The sequence below is a fragment of the Scyliorhinus torazame genome, chromosome 22 (genome assembly GCF_047496885.1).
Source record: "Scyliorhinus torazame isolate Kashiwa2021f chromosome 22, sScyTor2.1, whole genome shotgun sequence".
In the NCBI taxonomy this organism is placed as follows: Eukaryota; Metazoa; Chordata; class Chondrichthyes; order Carcharhiniformes; family Scyliorhinidae; genus Scyliorhinus; species Scyliorhinus torazame.
The window spans coordinates 77,357,956-77,383,780 of record NC_092728.1 but is presented as its reverse complement, the minus strand read 5'-3'; the positions used below and the strand labels follow the sequence as shown (position 1 = coordinate 77,383,780).

Sequence of the window (25,825 nt, the reverse complement as noted above, 5' to 3'; positions counted from 1 at the left end):
TGTGGTGTGCTTTGGGGCTGTGATCTCGCACTTATGTGGGGTCCCTGAATAATGCAAATTATCGGCCAGAAACGTGTGCATTTTCGGCCGTTTTACAGTGATGTTGCATCCCTGTAGGTGTAGGGTGCATCACGCTGCTCGAATTTGGCTTACTGTGCCGTCCTTTAGTCTGTCGTTCAATAAAAGCTGTGTCGGGGTGTGCTCGGTCAAAATGGTTACTGGGTTGAGTCCGATTAGGTACGAGAAGTACTGTACCGCGCAGAAAACTGCTAACAGGTGCCTCTGGCAGGCTGAAAATCCTTGTTCGACCAGATCGAAGACTCGTGAGGCATAGGCTACGGGTCCTAGAAGATCGTGCCTTTCCTGTAGGAGAACTGCCGAAAGGGTGCGATCTGTGGTCGCCACCTCTATCGCGTATGGGGTGTGGAGATCTGGAGCTTGCAAAGCGGGGGCTGTGCTCAGGGTGCATTTCAATGCATCCACGGCATCCGTGTGCTGTGGAAGTCATTTCCATGATGCCTGCTTCTTTAGTAGCTCGGAAAGTGGGACTGCTTTTGTGGCGAATCAGTCTATATGGTTCCGACAATATCCAATCAGTCCTAAAAATTAGTGCTGTAACGTTTTGGGGAAGGGCAAATTTACAATGGAATCAATGCGTTTGAGTTCTATTTCACGCTTCCCATGCGTGATGACTGTACCTAAATATGTGACCTTTTCCTGAAGGATTTGGGCTTTCTTGGGGTTAATTTTGCACCCAATCGTTGTAAGGAGTTATAATAATTCAGAAAAAAGTGAGATGTGCTCTTCCTTGGTGTCAGTCTGTAGGAGCAAGTCGTCCACATACTGAACAAGGCATTCAGGGCGGGAAAATTTAGATAACCCGTTTGCCAATTGTCTGTGGAAAATGGAGGGCGCGTTGTGGAAGTCTTGTGGAAGGCACGTCCACGTGTACTGCTGTGCCTGGAAGGTAAATGCAAATTTATACTGGCATGCTTTGTCCAGTGGTATGGACCAAAAGCCATTACTGATGTCTAATGCCGAAAAACATTTCGACTGGAGTCATTGTCTCAAACATGGTCTCGGGACTTGTGGCAACAGTGGGAGCTCTAGGGGAGTCACTTTATTCAATTCTCTGTAGTTGATGGTCAGTCGCCATGATCCATCGGGTTTTCTTACTGGCCAAATTGGGGCTTTATTTGTCGATGCAACGGGTCAAATCACGCCTTGATTCAATAACTTTGAATTACCTTGACTATCTCTCCCTCGGCTTGCTGGGGGAAGCCGTACTGTTTCTGGGGCTTGGGATCGGGATTTTGCCGCAGTCGTGCTTGTGCTGGGCGAATGGTGTCTTATGTCTTTTCAAGACCTCTCTAACTGTGTTGTTTGTAGTAATGGTTTGTGGATCAAACCAGTACTCTCCTACTGAGCTGATTCTATGGGCATAATCTCCTACTGTGAGCGTGGCGGGGGCTCACGCTGCTCTAGCCATTTTCCATATGCATCGGTTGACTGGGTCGAATGAAAGGTTGTGTGTGCTCATGAAATCGATGCCTAGGATGTGTTCTGCTGCCTGGGGCAAGTCTACTAAAACAACCAAATGTTTTGTCCTAATATTACCGAGCTGTACGTCCACAGGGGTTGTGATGTGTCCCTGCTGGAGGTGACCTGTAAAGCCACTAAGGGTAATGATATCCGTTGTGGGCCATATCTCCTTCCGGAACATGATGGAGGAGTTTTACGTGGTTCGGGACCCTCCTGTGTCCCAAAGGAACTCTATGGGGTGTCCCCGGACTGAGCCTGCAACTACCGGTCTTCCGGACTTATCCCAAAGGGTATCGCAGACCCAAGTTGGGGAGCCCGAATACCGTCAATCAGTGCCACTCGTGGCCGAATTATCTGGTTGGACGCTAATGCTGTGAATGGGTCGGTATTGTTTCTGGGGTGGGGCGTTTGGGTACTGATTCCTTTGCTGCTTCGGGGGGCATTGCATTCTTGGACGTAATGGCCTTCGTGTCCGCAATTATAGCATTCCTGTGTCTTGGGGTGTTGCGCTGTACCTCTGCCTTCATTTACCCATGCGGGGTCTTGGTGTGCCCTTACTGGATTCATTGTGGCATCTACTCTCTCATGCTCTGTCTTTTTCTGAATGGACTGTTCCCAAGCTCTGGACAATCGTTTCAGAACACACACTTCATTGTGTGCTGGGTCTGAGAGGTCATAACTGGCGCATGCCTTCTGTCCTGCCTCTGTGGCATGGGACACTAACGTACGGGTCCATTTGGCCGTATTGTCTGCTGATAAATGGGCATGGGCTAACTCACCAAAGACCACAGTAAAATGGATCCAAAAGTGTCCAGCAAACGCTGTTGGATGTTCTCCCTTTTTCTGCCTGAACTGGTTGAGTCCGTCTACCGGGTCTCCTCTGTTATATCCCATGGCATCTAAAATGGCATTTTTCATTTCATGGAGGGTACCTCCTCTGACATTTTGTGGGTCGGGAAGGGCTGAACTAACGGAGGGGTCCAAGCACATAACCAGCCTCCCCGAACAGGCGCCAGAATGTGGCGACTAGGGGCTTTTCACAGTAACTTCATTTGAAGCCTACTTGTGACAATAAGCGATTTTCATTTTTCATGAGGTTGACCTGTTCCAGCTCGTCTAAACCATACATGAGGGTTTGTTGTTTCACTAACTCGAAAAAGTGATGTGGGTCCGATGTGGGGTGAAAAGTTTCTATCTTTTCACGGGCATCTCGTAACTGGGTGATCGATAATGGGGTGGTGTACACAAAACCGGGTTGGCCTTCCGTGGTAACCCTGTGCTGTTTGGTAATGGGGTTCATTGGGTTGGGTACTGCCTGTGCAGTCGGTGGTGCGGGTGCATTTCTTTTCGGCGCCTGGGGGGCTCTATTTTGATTCTTGGTCTCGCTTACGTACCGTTGGGCCGTTTCACTGAGTTCCTGCCAATCGGGGCATACTCCTGGTCCAGCTGTGGGCCAAAGGTGTCTTTAAACCCATTTTGAACTGATAGCAGGGATTGCAACCTTGCAATTTGCTGCCTGCATTTGGCATGGTCCAGCGAACTCTGTCTCTGTTCCTTGGTGCTCGGAGGGCTGCCTTTAGGTCCTCACACTGTTTCTTTAGCGGCTGTACCTGATTCTCTGTCTCTTCTATTACCAGTAAAGCATGCTGTGCGTCCTGGTAGGCCTTATCATATTGGACTTGGAAGCTGCTACGGTGGGCGAGATAGGATTGATGTGCACTCTTGACATCATCCTTGTCCTTCGCTGCTAACTGCTCCCGGAGCTGTGCATTTAATTTCTCGCTTTCACTTAAATCTCCCTCTCTACTTTTCTCCTTCTCCTCTAGCTGCTTGCGGAACGTCCTCGCAACCTCCTCTGTGCCTCGCAATTGTGCCAGACATGACACAATTGCCATCGGCTTACGAACCTTAGTCACACTCTTCTTATGGATCTCGGCCAGGCTGTCCCACCAAGTCTGTCCTATGCAGCTAGGACCGGTCTCTTCATTCACGCAAAACTCAGACCATTGGGGCCATCCTTTCCCCTTTAGGTACTTCCTGATCTCTTCTTCCCATACGGGACACTGTTCTGATCTGTTGGTTGCTGTGACCTCGGGCTCTTGTGGATGCAGAAGGCGTTCCATTGCCTTCATGGCCATTCCTACAAATACTTCTGTCTCGTACCGGAAATTTGGTACAAGGGGGAATAAAGCAGTGGTGCAAACATGGGTATGGCTCAAGCTATTTTCCGGTTTACGCATCTCCCGAAAGTTTCACGCAACAAAATCTATCGAGTTTACCTTATATCCCTTTGTTAGTACGCATGCAAATTACACACTTCTGAATTCTGGAGGTTTGATCGATACTGGTTTTGCTTGTGGTTTCTCTTACTTTGCCAATTTGGATTCTAATTCAATGCTTTTGTGGGTTCTCTCGGAGTGACACGGTCACGTCTGGGTCGAGTCCCGACGGAGTCGCCAAACTGTTGCTGGTTTCTTTAACTACTTGGTTTTCTGTGGCTCTGTTCCAATTATGGCAATCAGTGAATTTGCCTTTCTTTCTATGCTTTCTATGTCCGAATGCTTATAGTTGCCAGCCACAAGTTTCAACCGGCTATCGATCAATGAGCCAAACACCAGTTACTTAGTTCAAGGTCAAGTATACTTTCTTTACACACAATTAGTCATGCAACATAAACACTACTTAGTTAACTACACTTATCAGTTAACACAACCAGTACTTAACTTCGGGCACCCGGCTTAGGTCAGAAAATAGTGGCCGCTGTTAAATTCTGGATCTTTCGGGTTCGAAGGAGTAGCTGCTGCTCAGCTGGGCTCATCCGTCTGGTAGCGGGCGTTGAACTTGGACTCGCTTCTGGTGTTGCTGCAATTGGCGATGGCTGTGACTGGGGTACTAAGGCCAAGAGGGCACCAAGAGAGAGCGAATACATGGCAAACTCTTCTTCTTATACTCAGGGGGGTTTTGCGCTCTTTTGGGTGGTCCTTCGATTTGGGCCTTACTAATTGGGTGATCCCTGATCACTCTGTTCGATTCCTTAGCCAATAAGCGAGTGGGGATCTGGATGGCAGGGCGTGTCCCAAGCGATCACTGACCCCGTTGTTTGCGTCTCCCTTGAACAGGGAGTGGCGCCAAAATGTCTGGGACTGTCCCGGTTGCTTGAGTACCAGTCCTTTGTTTTGGGGAAGATGGGCCATCAAATGCTAATCGACATGCTAATGGGACGGAGTTTCAATACCGTCTGACCGTTTGCTGACAAATATGCATTTCAGGCTCTGAGCCTGCCTGATTCTTGACTTGTCCATTTTACCCGCCAGTCTTTGCGAATTCCTCTGCACCTAGTTGGAAGTGGCCATCCCAGATGGCTACAGTACGTCCAGTCTTCTATGACTGGAGACTGGAAGATTTGGGCCAATGTTTCAAATTTATTGTACTTGCTTCAAGAGCGCAGTCTTTTGGCAACTTATTCCATATTTTCTTCTCTGACCAAATTGAACAGCACTAAAAAGTAGGAACTAGATTCATTGGTCTCACCTAGTTATTTAGGTCCCTAGTCCTGAACATAAAATTGGCTTAGTATCTCTTTTTTGATAGCTGATTAATTCCACCATTGAAATGAAAATATTTAGCCTATCATCCCAAACCTACAGGAATTGCAAAAACAAAAAGGGCAGTGAAGTTAATTTCTAACTTTTTAATTGAAATTTTAATGAAGGCTGGTATCACTTAGTACACCAGCTGCACCTTCCCACGTTAGCTGCGAGAGAGTAACGTCAAATTAGTTTCTTTGAATTTAGATCAAGAAATGATGCAATTGTTTGCCTTGCTTTGTATATTCCAAACACTCTTTTTACAGATACCTGCACAAATTTACTTTTTACTCATTTTCATTTGTGCTTCCTGGTCCTACTTCCTTGGCATGTTTTGAAGTGTGCTGCACTTCTATACTTGGTTTAAACCCCGATGAAATCTTTTGATTGTTAAACTGGATGCAATCCCAAAACAGAGAGCAAAACATGCACGTAATATTTCCTTCAATACACCAATGAAAGCTGCCTGGAGGGAAGCAAACTAATCAGTGGTTAAATCTGCCAACTTGGCTCTGCTGAATACCTTTAGATAGTTAGGAGAGCGTGTGAAAACAAGAGCTAGTGGATGGGCCTGGTCTTTTTCAGTCTTCATTTTCATGGCAAATTGACATGTTTATTTAATATATTAACTTTGACTTTAGCAAAGGTATTTCAAGTTTACACATCATGTCTGATAGACTCAACAGTACAAGATATTACTTTGTTGGTAGGTATGCTACAAAAACGTTCTCATCCACCTGGATGAATGAAATAGCCTGGCCAGGCTTTAGTGTGTAGTCATGAAAAAAACAGTTAACTGTATGGGGGAGATGATGGAGTAGAGACAATGTCACTGAACCCGTAACTCAGAGGCCCAGAGGCTCTGAAGATGTGGGTTCAAATCCCACCACGGTAGCTAGGAGAATTTAAAAATTCAAAGAATAAAATCTTGAATTAAAAGCTTTTCGCAGTTATGGCTACCCTCAATGGTTGTAATGTCCTTTAGAAAAAGACATCTGGGTGGCAGCACGGTGGCGCAGTGGGTTAGCACTGTGGCCTCACGGCGCCGAGGTCCCAGGTTTGATCCCGGCTCTGGGTCACTGTCAGTGTGGGGTTTGCACATTCTCCCCGTGTTTGCGTGGGCTTCGCCCCCACAACCCAAAAATGTGCAAGCGAGGTGGATTGGCCAAGCTAAATTGCCCCTTAATTGGAAAAAATGAATTGGGTATTCTAAATTTTAAAAAAAGAAAGAAAAAGACATCTGACATCCTTATCGGGAATGGCCTATACTGCCCCATGGAAGTCACTCAGTTCAAGGGCAATGCAATTAGGAATGGGCAGCAAATGGTGGCCTTGTTAACGACACCCAGATCCCATGAAAGAATTCAAAAAATAGAAGTGATGTCTTTCCATTAAGGCTATGGGTCGCAATGAAAATTTGGACAAAGCCCACACCTATATTCCCCTATACAAATTAGTACATCGTTATACTATAAAATTGATAAGAATGGAGCCCACCTCAAATTACTAATTATAAACGCTTCATTATGAACATGCCAGAATCTTAAATCTGATATGTTATTCCAATTTATTTTGTTTATAGCTAGTTACTCCATTTAATGTACTCATTTCTGTATGCTATTTTGCTGAATTCGGTGACCTGAAATAATGTAGGTCCTTCATACTCCATAGTCCTTCAAAAGAACTGTGCTTTCTGAAGTAAAACCGTTTCATAATTAATTCAAACCTCTCTCTATTTAGAGATTTAGTGGATTGCTCTCTTCTCTGCTTGGTTCACTAATATAAGATAGTTTCATTGTCCTGGTGAAGAATCATTTTGGGAAAAAAGGTCTCCTCCAGTCACGTGAGAAGAGGAAGCCTGTCCAGGACATCCTCAGATGAATAGTGGATAGGGTGGGGGGAGTGGGCCTGGGGAGGGTGCTCTTTCAGAGGGTCAGTGCAGGCTCGATAGGCCTCCTTCCTGCACTGTAGGGATTCTATAATTCTAAGAATACAAAAGCAAGCTTAACCCCAATCTGGAATTTGTTGCCTGCTCCCCCTATGAGGAATGAGCAAATTCTGCTTATGAAAGTATTTTGGTTTGTGTATCCCACTGCTGTGTCAGGTTTGTGATTGGATAAATTCAGCCAGAATCAGAGAGAGAGAGAGAGAGATACAGAGAGAGATACAGAAAGAGATACACAGAGAGAGAGATACAGAGAGAGATACAGAGAGAGATACAGAGAGAGAGACTGCGAGAGAGACTGCGAGAGATACAGAGAGAAATACTCAGCTAGCCAGTGCAGGAAGAGATCTGGACGGCAATTTTAAATGGTGCCTCGATCTCTCCACCAGCCAACGCCACCCCTCGGACCCGCCCCCCCAAAAATACATGAACTTGCCGATTAGGGGGCCCTCGAGCCCCCCCCACTCACCCCATCTCATAAGGGCAGGGCATGTCCGGGCCCGATCCCCAGCATGGGCACGATGCCACTGGGCACCCTGGCACTGCCCCATGGACACCGCCAAATTGCTCGAAATCCATTAATTTTTAAAAAATAATAATGATAAGTTTGTACTAAACACTGTTGGATCACAGTAAAGATTTACAGTTTTAACTACAGCAATATAAAAATGATTCCCTTTTCCCGCCGCACCCCTGCCCGCGGATTTCCTGGTAACGTGGGGTGGCTTCAATGGGAAATTCCATTGACAAGCGGCGGGAATCCAGCCCTACATTAAAACCAGATAGCTTAAGAGTGTAGATTCACCAGGAAGATGCTATGAAGAGGAAATCATAGTTCTGAGGAGCCGTTTCAGATATTTGGGATTTTCTTTTCCTTTGGAGCCTTTTTCATGATAACAGAGAAAGTTAAGGGGCGGTTTAAGTGAGTTGGCCTTGACAAAATGGGCTGAACGGTTCCTTTCCATGATGTAAACCTCAATGGTTTTATCTACTCCCATCAGAATGTTAATGAAAATGTAAAAGTGTGCGCTTGTTAAAGTAACCAACAGGTTGATTCAAGGGGTTAAACATCTAGTGGCTTCACCAAGGATCTATCTACAACATCATGTTCATGTTCGCATCAATAAATATACGAAGACTGATTATCATTTTCAACTGACAGCATTAGTTTTTCGACCATCGGATGTTAGTACTATTTTCTTCAATTTTCTGATTATAGTTTTATCACCAGATGTCTTAATGAATTTTTGCACAACATCCAGTGAAAACTGAAGTTGAGAGATGTGCATCACGCTTTGAACTGGTGTACATTATGGTGCTCTCTATATTTGCTCTCTAAAATTGCAATAAGCAATTTTGAAATATCTAAAATTGAATTGGGGTCCCACCCTGTAATACAAGCCAGCCGTGTTAAAAGACCTCTACTGCAAATATTTAGATCATAGATTTTGTTTTCCTTGAAATCTATAAATATTTCACAGGAATTGTGGTACATTTAGGAACACGCAGCACTAGTTTGCTACTAAATTATACAAGCAGCTAACTGAGTACACCTTTTCATTAATAGTGTCAGAATGTACATTATTTCTGCAGTTTATGTTAATTAACTCAATCCTTAAGAATTTCATTAAAAAATAATTTCTGCATGAAATTCAAAGCACATCTGCGCATTACTCCTGATATTAGCTGTCATTAAAAAAAACTGTACATAAGGCAAATAATCAGATAAATTAATGAGCGGTGGTGATTACATCAATAATATTTTGTTAATGAAGATTCATGCTGGATATGACACCATAATGCTTTGCTGATAATGTGAATTCAAAATCTAGCTCTTTCAGTGCCATTACTGATTATTACCAGCAGCATCTGAATGAGCATCTGATCCTTTTTCACTAAGTGTCAGTATACATACATAATTAGCAATTATATTATCAAAGGATAGCATGGTCATTGGACTAGCAATCCATGCAACTATGCGGTTAAAGCAATAGTTTTGGCTTCTCCATTCTGCTGAGTATTCTGTCTGGCTGGTGTTGGTATAAGAAGGCACCAAGTGGAGAACAGGCACCTCTCCAGAAAGGAGTATTAGTACTGGCTATTGTCGGAGGGCCTTCCCTTGGCTTGGCTCAGGTCACAGGTAGTGCAAGTACTGCATTAGAGGAAAATAAAAATACTTCAAGGCAGAGTTGAAAATGCAAAATATACTCGAGTTATTTAATAGGCTGATGTCAAGTTTAAATTCACAAAAATCAAAAGGTCTGCTTACAGTTTGAAAATCAGTGATCTCAGTGAGGTAAAAGGTGTGACAGGGAGCCATTTAGTAATCCTGTGGGTTCAAAGGCCAACAACCAAGTGTCCACTCTCTAAGCTTCAATTCTAAAATTGTCCAATTATCTCAATAGTTAAATCACAGATCTATAAAATGAGGGACAGTCATAGACTCAGTTTTACAAATGCAAACACTGGGAGCTGCCAAAGAGACAAGTCTCCCACGCAAAATGTAAAACACCTAAATGGCTCAATATTCATGCTGTGAAATTTGCTGGTTATACTACTGGCCTAAAACTGAGTTAGTGTTCTTGACGCTCAGTTAAAGATGAGGGACCTATTCTTAAGCATTTAATTTGAACAGATTTCAATATTTTCTTCAAAAAATTGAATATTCCAATCTCAAGGACAGTGCATTATAAATTATTCAACACAAGCTGTTCTACTCTCATTTGTAATGTTAGATCTGCAAAACTTCAGCTGAAGAAAATGAAAAAGTGAAGTGACGCTTACCTTCTATTGAAATATAAATAAACGATAAGGAAAGTAAAGTGCTAAAAATGTAGAAGACTTTGCATCGAGTAATAAAACTACAGGCCTGATTTCAAAACTGGCCATGTTTAAAACTGGCGAAATGAAAATTAATGAATCTGGTGCTCTCTGTACACTCCCAAGCACACCAATTCTTGGTTACTAATATCAATGGTTCTTATTGTCCTGTTCTACTCTTTTTATGATGACTATAACTCACACCATAAAAGGTCCAATCTAAACTTCTATGTCCTCTACAACTACCACCGGATCTTTAAACATGTTGTCATCATCCAAAATCATTCTTAAACATGAGAAGCGAAAAAGATTGTGAAGGCAAATGTAGGTCCTTAAAATTATGGCGCAGTGGGTTAGCCCTGCTGCCTCACGGCGCCGAGGTCCAAGGTTCGATCCCAGCTCTGGGTCACTGTCCGTGTGCAGTTTGCACATTCTCCCTGTGTTTGCATGGGTTTTGCCGCCATAACCCTAAGATGTGCAGGCTATATGGATTGGCCACACTAAATTGCCCCTTAATTGGAAAAAATGAATTGCGTACTCTAAATTTAAAAAGAAAAATTTGAAACATGGGAATTTATAATGAGGGACAAAGAAATGACTGACCAACTAAATACAACTTTGGTTCTGTCTTCACAAAGGAGGATACAAGTAACGTACCAGAAATGTTGGAGATCACAGGGTTTAACGAGAGGGAAGAATGGAAACAAATCAGTATTAGTGGGAAAACGATGTCAGGGAAATTGTTGGGATTGAAACCCTATATATGTCCGGGGCCTGATAATCTACATCCCAGAGTACTTAAGGAAGTGGCCCTAGAAATAGTGGTTGCATTGGTGGTCATCTTCCATAGACTTTGGAACAGCTCGGGTAGATTGGAGGGTAGCTAATGTAACCTCACTATTTAAAAAGGGAGGTAGAGAGAAAATAGGGAATTTATAGACCAGACAGCATGACGTTGGTGGGGAAAATGCTGGAGTCCATTACAAATATTTACTAGCAGAGCATTTGAAAACAGTGGCAGGATTGGACAGAGTCAGCATAGATTTACAAAAGGGAAATCATTCTTGATATATCTACTGGAATCCGTTGAGGATGTAAGTAGTGAAGTTGACGAGGGGGAGCCAGCAGATGTGATTTACTTGGATTTTCAGAAGACTTTTGACAAAGTTCCACAAGTAAAATTAAAGTGTATGGGATTGGGGCAGCTATTCACAATATATATTTACAATTTAGATGGGAAAACTAAATATAATATCTCCAAGTTTGCAAATGACACAAAGCTGGGTGGGAGGGTGAGCTGTGAGAAGGATGCAGAGATGCTTCAGTGTGATTTGGGAAAGTTGAGTGAAATGAAATGAAATGAAAATCGCTTATTGTCACAAGTAGGCTTCAAATGAAGTTACTGTGGAAAGCCCCTGTCACCTCATTCCGGCGCCTGTTCGGGGAGGCTGATACGGGAATTGAACCGTGCTGCTGGCCTGCCTTGGTCTGCTTTCAAAGCCAACGAATTCCGTGGGCAAATGCATGGCAGATGCAGCACATTGTGAATAAATGTAAGATTATCTACTTTGGCAGCAAAAACAGGAAGACAGATTATCCGAATGGCCATAGATTTAGAGAGGGGAATGTGCAACGAGAACAGGATGTCCTTGTGCACCAGTTGTTGAAGTTAAGCATGCAGGTGCAGCAGGCAGTAAAAAAGACAAATGGTATGTTGGCCTTCACAACAAGAGGATTCAAGTACAGAGGCACTCGAATGCAGGGCCTTTGTGAAACCACACCTGGAATATTGTGTGCAGTTTTGAGCTCCTTATCTGAGGAAAGGTGTTCTTGCTATAGAGGGAGTGCAGCGAAGGTTTACCTGACTGATTCCTGGGATGAAGGGATTGATGTGTGAGGGTAAAATGAATCGGGTAGGATTTTATTCGCTGCCGCTTAGAAGAACGAGGGGGATCACACAGAAACCGATAAAATTCTAACAGGACTAGACAGGGTAGATGCAAGAAGGATGTTCCCGATGGTGAGAGAGTCTAGAAGAAGCAGGGGCCACAGTCTAAGGATACGGGATAAACCATTTAGGATCGAAATTAGATGAAATTTCTTCACCCAGAAGGTGGTGAGCATGTGAAGTTCAGTACCACAGAAAGCAATTGAAGCCAAAACATTGTATGTTTCCAAGAAGGAGTTAAATATAGCTTTTGGGGCTAAAAGGACCAAAAAACATTGGGGGTGGGGGGGGGGGGGGGGGGGGGGGGGGGGGAGGAGAGAGAGAGAGAGAGAGAGAGAAAACGGGAACAGGTTGCCTATTTGGATAATCAGCTATGATCATAATGAGCAGGTGCCAAGGGCCAAACAGCCTACTCCTGCTCCTATTTTCTATGTATCTATTTTCTAAGACATACCCAAGATTGCAACTTCCAGGCCAGTTTTGCTCTTGAGCACAAAGATTATCTTGTCCAAAATCATAAGTCAGGTAGTATGCGACTGAAATCAATATCTGTATTGGCAATAGTCTCCTAGAATTTGGCATTCTTTATACACAATCATAAGCCTACTCTAGTCACAAGAGTCCTCTGAGAAATTGGTTTGCACAATCTTAAAATGGTTCCTACCGGTTAGGGGCTCACAGTACGCAAGGACCCAAACTTTTGTCCAAATCATCTGTTTAGTTAAGTAAACAGGAATACTAGTGTGGAAAACAGAAATGTGGCTGGTCAGTGATCACTGCTGTCCCTTTAAGAACTGGATGAAGGGATATTGTTATAGAGGAAGCTTTCCATGTATCAAAACTTTAAATGGTCATAATGGGCACATTGTGGATTATAATGTACCGTTGTCCAATAGTAATACGCACATCAATGGGTGCAAAATTCATCAAAAGTAAAGAGAATAAATAAGTTTTATTAACTTTTCAGTGCAGAATATAGTTTAACAATTTACAATTGCTACTGTCATATCAAATATCTGTAATTAAGGACAACATCTCCATACATGGTTATCTCAGAAATAAAGTGGCTCTGCATTTCCCAATCACTAATTTTTCCACAGCATTCAAAGTCTATTTGTGCAGACTTTCCATTTGTGCAGATACAAAATATACATGCTGCAGCACCAGCAAAGATCACAGGATACAGTCAGCACAATGTGCAAAACTGTACAGTCGCTGAGAACCAACATCATATATAGAAATCCAGCACAAAGTATAACTGGTACAGCAGAAGCCAAAATGTATGGGGGGGTCCTCTAGCTCCAAACCAACTATTTCATAATATAAGCATTTTCAAAAAGCAATTTCGGTGGTAGGAGTAATTCATGCATCCCAAAATATACAAGATTTCTAGCGACAGTTCGCAAACTGTACACTTAGTCTGTCCAGGTGGAGCAAAGAGAAGAGCTCCACTCTTGCCCGTTCCTGTTTCTCCCCCAATTCTCTCAAACCAATGCAGTCGCAAGAAGCAGCACGAATGCTGAAAAGAACAGGGATGGGGTGGGGATGTTTAAGAGCACAGAAGCGGAGGAGAAACAAACAAACAGCCATGAAGAAAAAGGGAGGAGAAAGAGGTGAGGATAAACAGAGTAAGGAACAGAGAGAGAGAGCAAAGCGGGAATGTAGGAGAAAGAGAATTTAAAACAAATTTAAAGCTGCGAATATTAACAATCCACAGCTCGGGGAGTTCAGAAGCCTATTTCTTTTTAAAGCGGAACAAAGCCTAAAAATATGTTTGAGATGGTAAAACAGTCGAGAGAACCAGTGCTTTACAAATTTTTGAAAGATGTTCCATCTGAAACAGATAGGTCATTAATATTCTCAAGCTTAAAAACGTCTGCAGTAAATACACCTTTTATGTAAACATTTATCCACGATATATAGCATCGAAATTGCTGAATATTTTGGAAGTAACCATATATTACTTGTCTTGGTTGCTATTTTATGTTGGTCCAGTAGTGCATAAATCAGAAGCTTTATATTTGTACATTGAGAAACAACATGTAAAAAAAAAATCACAATTTTTCTATTGATACATGTTCCCATTACTTTTAACACATATTTGATATTCAAACACACTAAGGTGGATAGGTTTATGTGCCAATTTCAGCATCATGATCAGAAAAACATTATAAATTTCAGACCAGCAATATTCTGGGATTATCCAGGCTACATAAACAAATACATAAAAGACCCCAAATTACCTACAAGGGAAAGGTCATTGCAAAATCTAGAGACTAAGTAATTTATGTGCAACTCTACAAATGGTGAGTGACAGCCCTTCAAGGCATTAGCCCTTTCACAATTAAGTTTCCTTTTAAGGCATATTATTCTGTTGTACTTAACAAAATGCAGGCATGAAAGAAATGGCAAAAACTTAGTGATAGCCCCAGGCACACTGTGATGCCAGCATTTGTCCAGCCGCAGTACTAATGACAGTGTTCAAACATCTTCAGGGGCACTGTACAATAAGCCATTTTATGATATTGCCACAGGAAAAGTGAATTGGAATTAGTTCCAAGACCAAGTTGCCATTTTGAAACACAACATGTAAGATTAGGAAATAAAGAATAAAATACCCAGATAATGGAGCTGTTCTGCAATCACCCTCAGATTTTCATTCATTCATTCATTCAAGTTGCCCAGAAATCTAGGCATCGAATTGCTTGATTATGTTGATTGAGTGTCTGGCATGCATTTGCTACGACTGTTAATGGAACATTTTAACAAAGCATGGCCTAAATGAGAACTTGGGTCCCATTAGCCAGTGACTTAGAATATATTAATATACAACATTTATTGTAACAGCTACACTATATGAAAAGTTTGGCTTCAAAATAAATTGCAAATTGGGCAAAAACTAAGTTTGAATTAAAATATACTTACCAGTTAGCTGTTCCTCTTCCAGTATTATGGATGCTTTAGATCACATGATAAAAATGTGCCTTCATGCCATGTTAAAAAGCTTGCGTGCTTTATGAACTGTTCTGTGAATTAGTGGGTCAGCCAGCAACTCTTAGTTTTGGCCACAATGAAATGCAAGTACCAAAAAGAACCAACTTGACCAGAAAAATGAAAACTGGAAAATCTCAAAAGTATTCAGACTATTGTAAAGTATTCAATGTGGCAGTGAGAAAATGCTGAGAGAATATTGGTATTGCACACTGTTGCAGGTAGTATCGTGGTTGAGGATCTCATCCAAATATATACCTAATATAAAATAAATTCTAGCATAGTCAGATAATCTACAAGCCGCTTTAGCTCACTTGGCTAAGCAGCTGGTCCGTGATGCAGAACGAGGACAGCAGCACGGGTTCAATTCCCGTAGTGGCTGAGGTCATTCGTGAAGGCCCCACGTTCTCAACCTTGCTCCTTGCCCGAGGTGTGGTGATCCTCAGGTTAATCACCACCAGTCAACTCTCCCCCTCAAAGGGGCAAGCAGCCTATGGTCATCTGGGACTAAGGTGACTTTACCGTTACCTAATCTACAAGCTATGATACCATTACCGTTATACTTATGTACAAACCATACTAGAGATGAAAAAAATCAGATTTCAGCACTATCGTATGCCAATTAGTAACAATTGCAGATTGTGACAGATCAACCAACTCATGGTCAAAGTGATTTTCAGATTTGGCACTAGAACACCATCAGTACAACTCAACCAGGAGAAACTCACTGGTTCGATCTTTAATTCTTAAATCAAAAAAGCACACACATGCTTTCGCAGCTGCTTTCAAGCATATGTTCAAACATGTTAACTTTCCAATAATCTCTCTCGTGGCACTAAATACGTCAATTTTCCAATTGGCAGACCGTTGCTTTCAAAGTAGGAACCATTAGCAACTACAGGATAACTGCAGCATCAGCATCTACCTACATCTGATATGGCATGTATCAGTATTTAAATTAACCAGCAATGATATAGTAAATTAAGCATGCTAACAGAGCTTTCTAGAAAATGGCTGAATTAAGTGCTCCAAAGCAATATTAGATACAACAGGATGATCAAATGCACAACCCTTTAATACAATTTTGATTGCAAAATGGAGCAAGGTTAGAACAGTAACTGAGTGAACAAACTATCCGAATAACGTTAGCCTCACAGGGCTAGTTTTATTTTTTGCGTCACCAAACCTCAGTCACCCAACTGTTGTATTATTTTGAGTCCTTTGTTTATCAAAATTTAAGAATTAAAAATGCACGGTAGCGTTGTATGGCTGCTATTCCTTTGCTGAACCAACATAACTGCGAAAAGTGAATTATTATTGCAGTAATAAGTTACTTTACAACATTGATGATGGCTACCTGAACATGGAGCAATTGTTCCTGTTGCCTGCTCTTACATCATTAAAAAGCCTATTGTACAATAAAAATTATAAGATGCTATTTTGCCGACAATTAAGTTTGATTGCATTGTTGATACTGTTAGCTGTTGTCACACAATTTCAAGTGGAGCAGGTATCATCTTGCTACAGGTTCTGGGGCGATAACAAAAAATTGACATGAAGAGAAAAACAAGTCCAAAGGTAATGTTTGCAGCATTTTCAACTCACACTACTTTTGGCATATTTAGGCTTTCCTGCGACCAAATTTGGATTGTCTCAAGGGATTTTTGAAAAGAGTAAAATGCACTTAAATCAAATGAGTCCATAAATGTGCAGGTTAGGCGGATTGACCATGCTAAATTGTCCCTTAGTGTCCATAAAGGTTTGGTGGGGTTATGGGGATAAGGTGGGGGCATGGACTAGATAGGGTACTCTTTCAGAGGGTCAGTGCAGACTCGATGGGCTGAATGGCCTCATTCTGCACTGTAGTGATTCTATAATTCAAACTACTTTGTTGCCTAGTTATCACTGAAAAGAACCACAGGTTATCCCTTTCTACATAATAAATACTTACAGGTCAGATTTTAAAGATTCATATTACACATGCCCAGAGATTGAAATATACTTTGTGGCTAAGAGTAGCAAAGTCCTCACAGTATTTGACCACAGCTTTTTAATTGTCTTCCTAATATTCATTTTTGTAAGAGTCACTAGAGCTTGGAATGAAATAAAACAGTCACCACTTCTTATCCAGCTCAACATTAGATCAAAATGCAATTAGATTTCTTGTGTTGCAGGGAAATGCTTCTATGCCTACATTTACTCAATACTTTTTTTCTAAATATGAGAACATTTGAAAATCCCGACCCATTAATATAATTTCAGGACATATACAAAATAGCGTTTATTTTACAAAACGGAGTATCCAAACATGCCAAAATATTCAGCATACACTCGATTATTGCAATTGGTTTGAGAGGGGACACGAATAGACTGTGTGGCTAGTTCTATTTCTCAATGTATCACAAGTCCTGCGAGTCAAAATGGAATTCAACATTAATATTTGCCACTATATTACACAACTACAGAAAATACTCTGAAATGTATAATATAGCATATCAATTATCTTGTGTAAAACTTAATATTCTGATACAGGGACAGAATATTTCAAGATTTCAACTGAGATTATGAATACATAATGTGTATATTGTACTTCACAAATCAATGATCAAAATATACCAAAACAACCCAAATCACTTATTTTCCAAACTCGGCCTCTAGCAAAAATCAAACCAAATTGCTCAAACTGCTTTCAGCTACCATTTTGCTCCATGCAGCTTAATATATTACTTCTAACAAACACACAGAATTCTGGTGGAAGGTGGCGGGGGGGAGGGAATACAGAAGTGGTACTCAAAGTTAATCCGTATAAACTGGTCATTTAATGTTAGAAGCATCTACAAAAATGCTTCAGCTGTCCAGGCTGTCCTCTTTTGTTAGGGCAGGGAATAAAGTTCTGTCAGTTTCAGAGTTGGAAATTTCACCTTGATGTTGAAAACTGGGAATTGTAGCTTGTGTTTAAAGTGTGCGTGTGTGGATATGGGCGTGATTGCACGTGTCTAGGTGTGGTCATGAGTGTGAGAGATAGCATGCGAGAGAGAGAGAGAGAGTATTTTATTGGAATATCAGAGCTACTAACGAGAGGATTTAATTATACTCCTTGGACAGTTATTCCAATTCTTAATGAGGAAACTGGTCAAAGATTTTCATTTTATAAAAGTTAGTCTCTATAAAATTTACCTTATTGTCATCCAATAATATCCATGGAAAGTCAGCGCTGATGCTGAAGTTTGTGAACATTTCTGAAACAATTTTAAAGTTCTGTTGATAAGGAAGTTATTACAAAATGTTACACAGGAGTCCCTGATGGCACTGAAAATAAGGTGGTACTGTGCTAAATAAAAAGGTGGCAAACATTAAAAATGCTTGGACCAATTAAGGAAATTATCCAGATCAGAATTCTGCCACTGGGTATCCCCGGCAAAATATAATTTTATGCAGTAGCTTGAGCTCGAGGGTTTAATGGATCAGAAAAACAATATTTAAGTTAACCAGCTGTGCAAAATTATATAGAAAACTACATTTTTGGTACAAAATAAAATAAATCTACTTCAATAAGCATGGCAACAAAGGTGGCAATTCCTACAGAAATCTATTTCTATTGCAATAAAAGGAAGACTGTTTTTGTTTGGTGCAGGTGGTGGTCATTCGGCCCATCGAGTCTGCACTGGCCCTTGGAAAGAGCACCCTACCTAAACTCATGTCTCCAACCTATCCCCATACCTCCACCTTATCCCTGTACCTAACCTTTTTGTTTTTGGACACTAATGGCAATTTAGCATAGCCAATCCACCTAACCCGCACATCTTTGGACTGTGGGAGGAAACCAGAGCACCCGGAGGAAATCCAAGCAAACACGGGGAGAATGTGCAGACTCCACACAGACAGTGACCCAAGCCGAGAATCGATCCTGGGACCCTGGAGCTGTGAAGCAACTGTACTAACCACTGTGCTGACATGCTACCGAGATGCAATTTCCATCTCATAAGGCATGTTTCTTGCTTTCATTCAAATTCTGATTTACAACATTAAAAGAAGCAATCCATGCAAAGGTAAAAAATTTCAAAAGCCAAACATTTTTAAGATGAAGTTTGTTATTTATTCCTTTTTACTCCCAATACTGGAAACATAACATTAAAGAGAAAGACTTGAAAAATAGCTTCCCCTCTGCCCCCATGGAACGAAGAACAGTGAGGCGTAAAGATGTTTTCAAAAGCTTTAAACATTTTGGACAGCAAATTGTGAAAGGCTGTTTTCTATAAGCTGGAGAATCAGTACGGAGGCTTTGACTCAGGATTATTACTGGAAGAATGGAGGGAGAGGTTTTAAAATAAATCTTTCAGAACACAATACTTTAAAATATGTGACTGAGACAGATTAGAATATAATTTACAGGAAGAATATTAAAACGTACAGGAGAAAAGGGTAGGATAACAGGATTAGAACAGACAGTGAAAACAGAAAATGCTGGCAAGATTCAGCAGGTCTGGGCAGCATCTGTGGATTTGTGGATAACGTTTTGAGTCCAAATGACTCTGAAGAAGTCGCAAGAACTCGAGACATTAACTCGGTTTCTCTTTTCAGGATGCTGCCAGACATGCTGCGTCTTTCCAACATTTTGTGTTTTTAATTCCCGTTTCCAGCATCCACAGCATTTTGCTTCGATATTAGAACAGGCAAATCCATTTGAAGAGTCAGCACCAGTACTGGTGTTATGGGCTGAATGGTTTCCGGTGTTCCAAGTTCTACGTTGATTAGTCTCTCTAGCTGCTCCCTGTTTGCAGATCATCAGCTGAGAGAATGGGTCTGGGTTGTCTGGATGTAACAGGCATCCAGGAAGCTTACTATCAACAAATGAAAACACCCGAGTTTAAAAAGTAACGTCAATTGTGAATTTAATTGCATGAATAATTTACTTAACCTCTGTGCAGGGAGTCGGTTGGCTCAATGGTTAGACTGAGGCAGAAGAATGCCAACAGCACAGGTTCAATCTCTGTACCAGCTGTGGTAATCATGGACGCCTGCCCCATGCTTGCAGAGAGGTGCCCCTCACATTGTACATAACCAATTGTCTCTAATGGAGAGGGGTGCCCACGGTCCTTTGTGAACTTTGCCCAATTATTTACAATGTTGGCAGCTCAGATCCTCAGGTTAATATCTCCTCATTCACTTACCTTGGCTCTGACTGAGAGTTGGATTTTAAGTATCCTACTTTCCTTCAGCTCGCTTGCATCTCCATACTCCTACGCGTAGTCTTCTCACTTTCCCTATCATTTAGGTTTAGCAGGAACAGATAAAATGACAAGTCTCTACCTATTAACCCAGCTCCCATTCAAAATAGTCTCACTTTTTAAGATGAGCGTTTTTATGATAAAAGGTTGTGTTTTAAAATCCAAGTCGCTATCCACGTTTAAATACAAAGTTTAGTGTTAGATTCACCCTATTCAATAAACTTGTAACAACAGATTAATACCCGAGCTGTTCTCTTCCTCTTCCCCACACATCATTGCATCCAGAAAGATTCAGTTTGGGAACCATATTGCATTTTTCCTAACATGGAATGGATACATCGCAGGAAGAGGCCATTCAGCCTTTTTTGCAGCCCTCTGCAAAAGCAACGCAGCTGGTCGCACACATGTAGCCTGACAATTTATTTTCTCTTCAGATAATTATCCAATTCCCTTTTGAAAGCCTCAGTTAAATCTGCCTCCACCACACTCTCAGGCAGTGCTTTCCAGGTTCTAACCAAACCCTCATGATAATGTTTCCTCGTGTCGCTATTGATTCTTTTTTGCCTTTCACCTTAAATCGGTGTCCTCAGGTTTGCGACCCTTCTGCCAGTTTCTCGATGTCTATCGATCAATAGGTAGGGATATATAGACCAGTCAAATAAAATCACTCATCGCAAATGTCAGGAGAGAATAATATCGCTAATATCACACTCCAAGATGAGAAAGCATCCAAGGCAATAATAACTGCTTATAATATATTCTACTTCAAAACAAACAATAAAACACTTGGAGGCAACAATGCAGGGGTCTGATTTTATTACATATCCATGCTTTTGAAAGCATTAAGTTTTATATTGGTCCAGTTTAAATTTTCTTTACTGCATACTGGGTTGATAATTAGATAGGTCCATCTAGCACAGTAGTGTCAATAAACAATTAGTACAAACTAGAGTAGCAGGCTGATTGTCAGAAAAACAACATTTTACTTACAATTCTGATATGAACAGACTGAAAATACAGCCATTTTGAAGGAGACATGGCCACCATTTTGCAAAGCTCAGTGGTGCAGGCAAGGCTGATGGAAATTTTCAAAGTAGCAGCAGCAGCTATTTCATTGTGGCAATTGTTACTTTAGTATAAGCTACAATAGGGCATGGCACCTCAGCAGTTCAAATTGTTTTGTCAAATACTGAGACTAGGTGAATTCTCTATGTACTTAAATCATTTTTGTGGGATATGGATATGAATATGGATATGCTTTTGTTATACAGCACACAAGAGTTGTCTACAAATATGGCTGGAACGTTTTTTTATAATCAATTTACTCTTTTTTTGTGTCAGTCTAAAGCGTCACCAATGATTCAGTTACAGCGGCATTATTCAAACTTAAATCTTTATTTGCATCATTATTTTCACCAGGTATAATCCATTATTTATGCCAAGAAATATTTATATTAAAAATACATTAAATTTCACTTTTCCCTTTCAAATATTATGGGGGAATGATTCTACTACATAGACTTTTACATTGATTCCCTGGGGTCGGCAGTGTGTGGCCCTCTACTTGCATGGTCAGTGCAGCACTCATCGTTGATATAACTGGAGAATGTCATGTGGGGTGTGCAGGTACTAGCCCTCCATGCTGCCTATCCCGGGGGGGAAAATCGATGCAAGTCTCTTAGCAATGCTATGCAAACCAATTTATCCCCCTTAATTTTCTACCTTTTAAGTCTAAACTAGTGTGTTTCCATTCTGCTCAAAATCTCTGGAAAAACAAAGTCCTCGGAACTTTTTCTTTCATTAACATCAAAGTAAAAGTTTCCCATAACAATTGGTATAGCCTCAAGTCATTTCTCTCAAAAGCTCATGACTTGGAAAACCTAATCCTTCGCTATACACATTTTATCTATCATAAACAGAGGGGTCAAACTCTTTAAATAAATAGCTTAGGCTTTGACCCACTTATGACATGCAGCAATTAATTAATGGAATTATCAAATAGGAAACTGAAAAGCTGTGGCTCACCATACATTTTAGTTCCTTGGTACTTTGGCATAGTGTTATTTAACGATGTTTTTGTGCTACCCATGTTCAATACAGCTCTTCTTGTATGCACGTTAGGAGCCTGCACTAGTAGACAGTTAAAATGGGTCTGCCTCTAGGCTTAAGATGTTTATTCATGGTTTTACATGGTTGCTGTATTCGCAGTTGATTACAAATCAGAATGTACAATACTTGTTGTCAGTGAAACAAGTACCTTTTAAAATTTAGTGAACAGTACAATAAGAAATGAAAACATTTGGCCCATAAATATTTCAATTCTCTGGAAAGAATTGTAAACACAGTTCATAATTATAAACAGTTGAAAAGGGAATTTGTCTAAATGCAGGATAAAAAAATATATATTTTTAAATTAACTGTCCTGTAAAAGACATGCATTCGAATGCAACATTAACTCATATCACCCTTAAGGTTTACTCAATAGTACATTACTCTTGAACAAAACTTAAGCCCACTTCAATAAATTAAAATCATATTGGGGCTGATGTGATGGAATGAATAGGCCACAGAATGTCATGTCTTATACTTTTCAAGTAATGCAGCCATTGGAAGATCTTTTACTTCCAGGTACTGAAGGGTTTTTGCTTTCCACATACCAGATACACGAAGCACAGGCAGCACCTGAGAGACGTTTGAGGCCCTTACGAAAGGCGCTGTTGGAGAGGCTGTAAATAACACAGTTACAGAAGCTATTGCTAATGGCAAGCCAGGTGGTCAGAAAGGATATTTCTGGACTATCATAAATGTGAGAGCTTTCAAGAAGGAAATAAATGATGTATGGAAGCCAAAGGATGTAAAATACGCTGGTAATTCGAAACAGAACCATAGCATAATGTTTCTCAGAATTAGGTGGATTTTCTGTTGATGCTTCTTCTGGTGTATTAAACCGAGCACGTCTTTCACTGATTTCCTTAGTGTGGTGTTGGCATATTCTGAATATGTTGAAATAGGTAAAACAGACTACAAAAGCAGCAGGAGCATACAGTAAAACCACAATAAATCCTGCAAAGTAAACGTTTGTTTCCCAGGAATTAGCACACCATTCAAAAATGTCTCCATGATAGCCTGGCTTCCCCCAGCCAAAAAAAGAAGGCAGGAATACAATGCAAGAGTACAGCCAGATTATTATAATGCAAACACGCAACCTCCATGGTGTGACCAGCTGACTGTAAGATAGTGGTTTGGTAATTGCAATGTATCGATCGACGCTGATGCAGGCCAGAGAGGTCATCGAGATGCTTTTCAAGACGGACACAATATATCCAAAACATTTGCACGTTAAAGATTCGTGAGAACCTGTCGGATAGTGCAGAAGGGACAAAGAAGGAACCAAGCAACTGATTCCAACAAAAAGATCAGCGTACGCCATGGTCTGAATGAAATAACTCGTAGTATGATGATTCAAAAGAGGTGCACAATGAAATACCAATATAACAATAAGGTTACCTGAAATTATTAACACAGTGAGAAAAACAATGATGATTACTTCCAGAAGACAAATGTTAACTGTTTCGTAGTAACTGAATCCCAAAAGACAGAATGGTCGGCTAGTATTGTTTCCTTCCCAGGAAGAGTTCATACTTCGGTTTTGCACACTCCAAACAGATGTCATTGTTGGCTTGGTTGCTATCGCAGTGTCTCAGTCTTCTGCCTCACTTATTCTCAGACTCTGCTCAGTATTGTCTGCATTGCAATTTTTCTATAATCCAGCAGTCACCACCCTCAACATACCATAAGAGGACAAAGCTATTCCCAGCAGTTGCCATGCTTTCATTTTAAGAAATAAAGGCGGATGCCGGCATGAATAGGCTGTACCACAGACCCGAGGACAAAAGAGGGGGACATGACACCTGTCTTTCTTCTGTTGAAAGTAAATATATACATATATTTTCTGCTTCATCAATCTCCAGTGCTTCGCCACATGTGGTTCAGTCAAGACTGTGGCAGAGAAAACAAAAAAAACCTTTTGTGGGAATGAAGCTAATTTTAGCCCTCACAAAATATCAGTACTCTGTATACTGTATAACATTATCTGCTAAAGGCAGAGATTGATTAAAAAAAGAACCCTCTCAGCTTCCCTCAGTGATGTTTCAAATCACAGAAGATTCCTGACCGGAGCCCTCAGACAGTTACTGCAATATGATGCTACTCCAGAATCACAGTCCAATTTGCCGCAGAATTCAAACGGCCCCTCCAGGCATCACTCCTCCCTCCCGCACAATTCTCTTCCAAAAGAAATATGTCTGTAACTACACCAGAAGGCGAATGCAGCAGTACGGAATCTTTGCTCTCACGTTCAAGACTGCAGTCACCTCACAAGGAGCTCTATCCATCACCTCCCGTATGAGAGAATCTAATACATTAGAACCCTACCAATCTATCATTTGACAGCAGCAGTTGCCAAGTACACTTTGACCCTTTTGGGAGACTGCTCGCTGAGGAGGAGCTACGGAACAGATCACTGCAATTCCAACACATAACCAGATCCAAGTTTTTTTTAAAACTCAGCACACTAGAGTGCCTCCTGTGAATTAACAATGCACCTAATTCATATTACATGCTTCATATACAATCAGCATCACTGGTCACATGCTACTCCTGCTACAACACAGGACTATAATCACAGTGAGATAACAAGGCATCAGAATTTAGCATTGGCTTGTGAATTAATGCAAATCCAGAACCAGGCGAATTAGCTGAACTGGGAGGTTTGAGTGTCCGTGAAGGCTTTTCATGCATTTCCACTTTATTGTAATTACAGCTGTTCGAAGGATAAAACTAAACTTTGTTATTGGTAATTAGTAATTAATGAAAACAATTTTCTCAAGCATATATCAAATGCCCTCATGCATCCAGACAAAATAGTAAAATATGAACTATATTTTTGACCAAATTATATTAACCTAGCAATAAAATGCTACAAAATTACCAATGGCTAATGAAACTCAACAAACTTGGCAACTTTTTTTCTGGGGTGCAAGTGAAAAAGCACAGGACTAATTTTATTAATTCATGGGTGTGGGTGTTGCTGGCTAGGCCAGCATTCATTACCCATACCTAATTGCACTTCAGAAGGTGATAATGAGCTGCTACCTTGAACTGCTTCAATCCATGTGATGTAGGTACACCCACAGTGCTGTTAGGGAGGGAGTTCCAGTATCCTGACCCAGCAATAGAGAAGGAATGGCAATGTATTTCTAAGTCAGGATGGTGAGTGGCTTGGAGGGCAACTTTCAGTTGCTGGTTTTCCCATGTCTGTTGCCCTTGGCTTTTAGATGGCAGTCGTCATGGGTTTGGATGGTGCTGTCTTAGGAGACTTGATGAGTTTCTACAGTGCATCTTGTAGATGGTACACAGGTCTGCTGCTGTACATCGGTGGTGGGAGTGAATGTTTGCTTGCCAATCAATTAGGCTGCTTTGTCCTGGAAGATGTCGAAGTGTTGTTGGAGTTGCACTCATCCAGGCAACTGGAGAGTATTCCCTCTGACTTGAGCCTTGTAGTGGTGGACAGACTTTAGAGAGTGATCAGGCGAGCTACCCCTAGCCGCTGACCTGCTTTTGTAGCCACAGTATTTATATGGCTGGTCCAGTTGAGTTCCTGGTCAATGGTAACCCCCCAGGATGTTGAGAGTGGGGGATTCAGTGATGGTAATGCTATTGAATGTCAAGGGGCTATGATTAGAGTCTTTCCTGTTGGAGATAG

The 25,825-nt window shown here is 41.2% G+C and overlaps 2 protein-coding genes across 6 annotated transcripts in view; both read right to left on the bottom strand.

The window, feature by feature from the left end:
* The window catches only part of rabgap1 (RAB GTPase activating protein 1), a 286,948-nt gene that overhangs the window by 84,421 nt on the left and 176,702 nt on the right, over positions 1-25,825 (bottom strand). The window lies entirely within an intron of this gene.
* On the bottom strand, positions 20,856-24,675 carry LOC140399149 (probable G-protein coupled receptor 21). The gene has a single exon (XM_072488394.1). It carries the CDS (start codon positions 23,732-23,734, stop codon positions 22,652-22,654), a length of 1,083 nt encoding a protein of 360 aa, XP_072344495.1. The 5' UTR covers positions 23,735-24,675; the 3' UTR covers positions 20,856-22,651.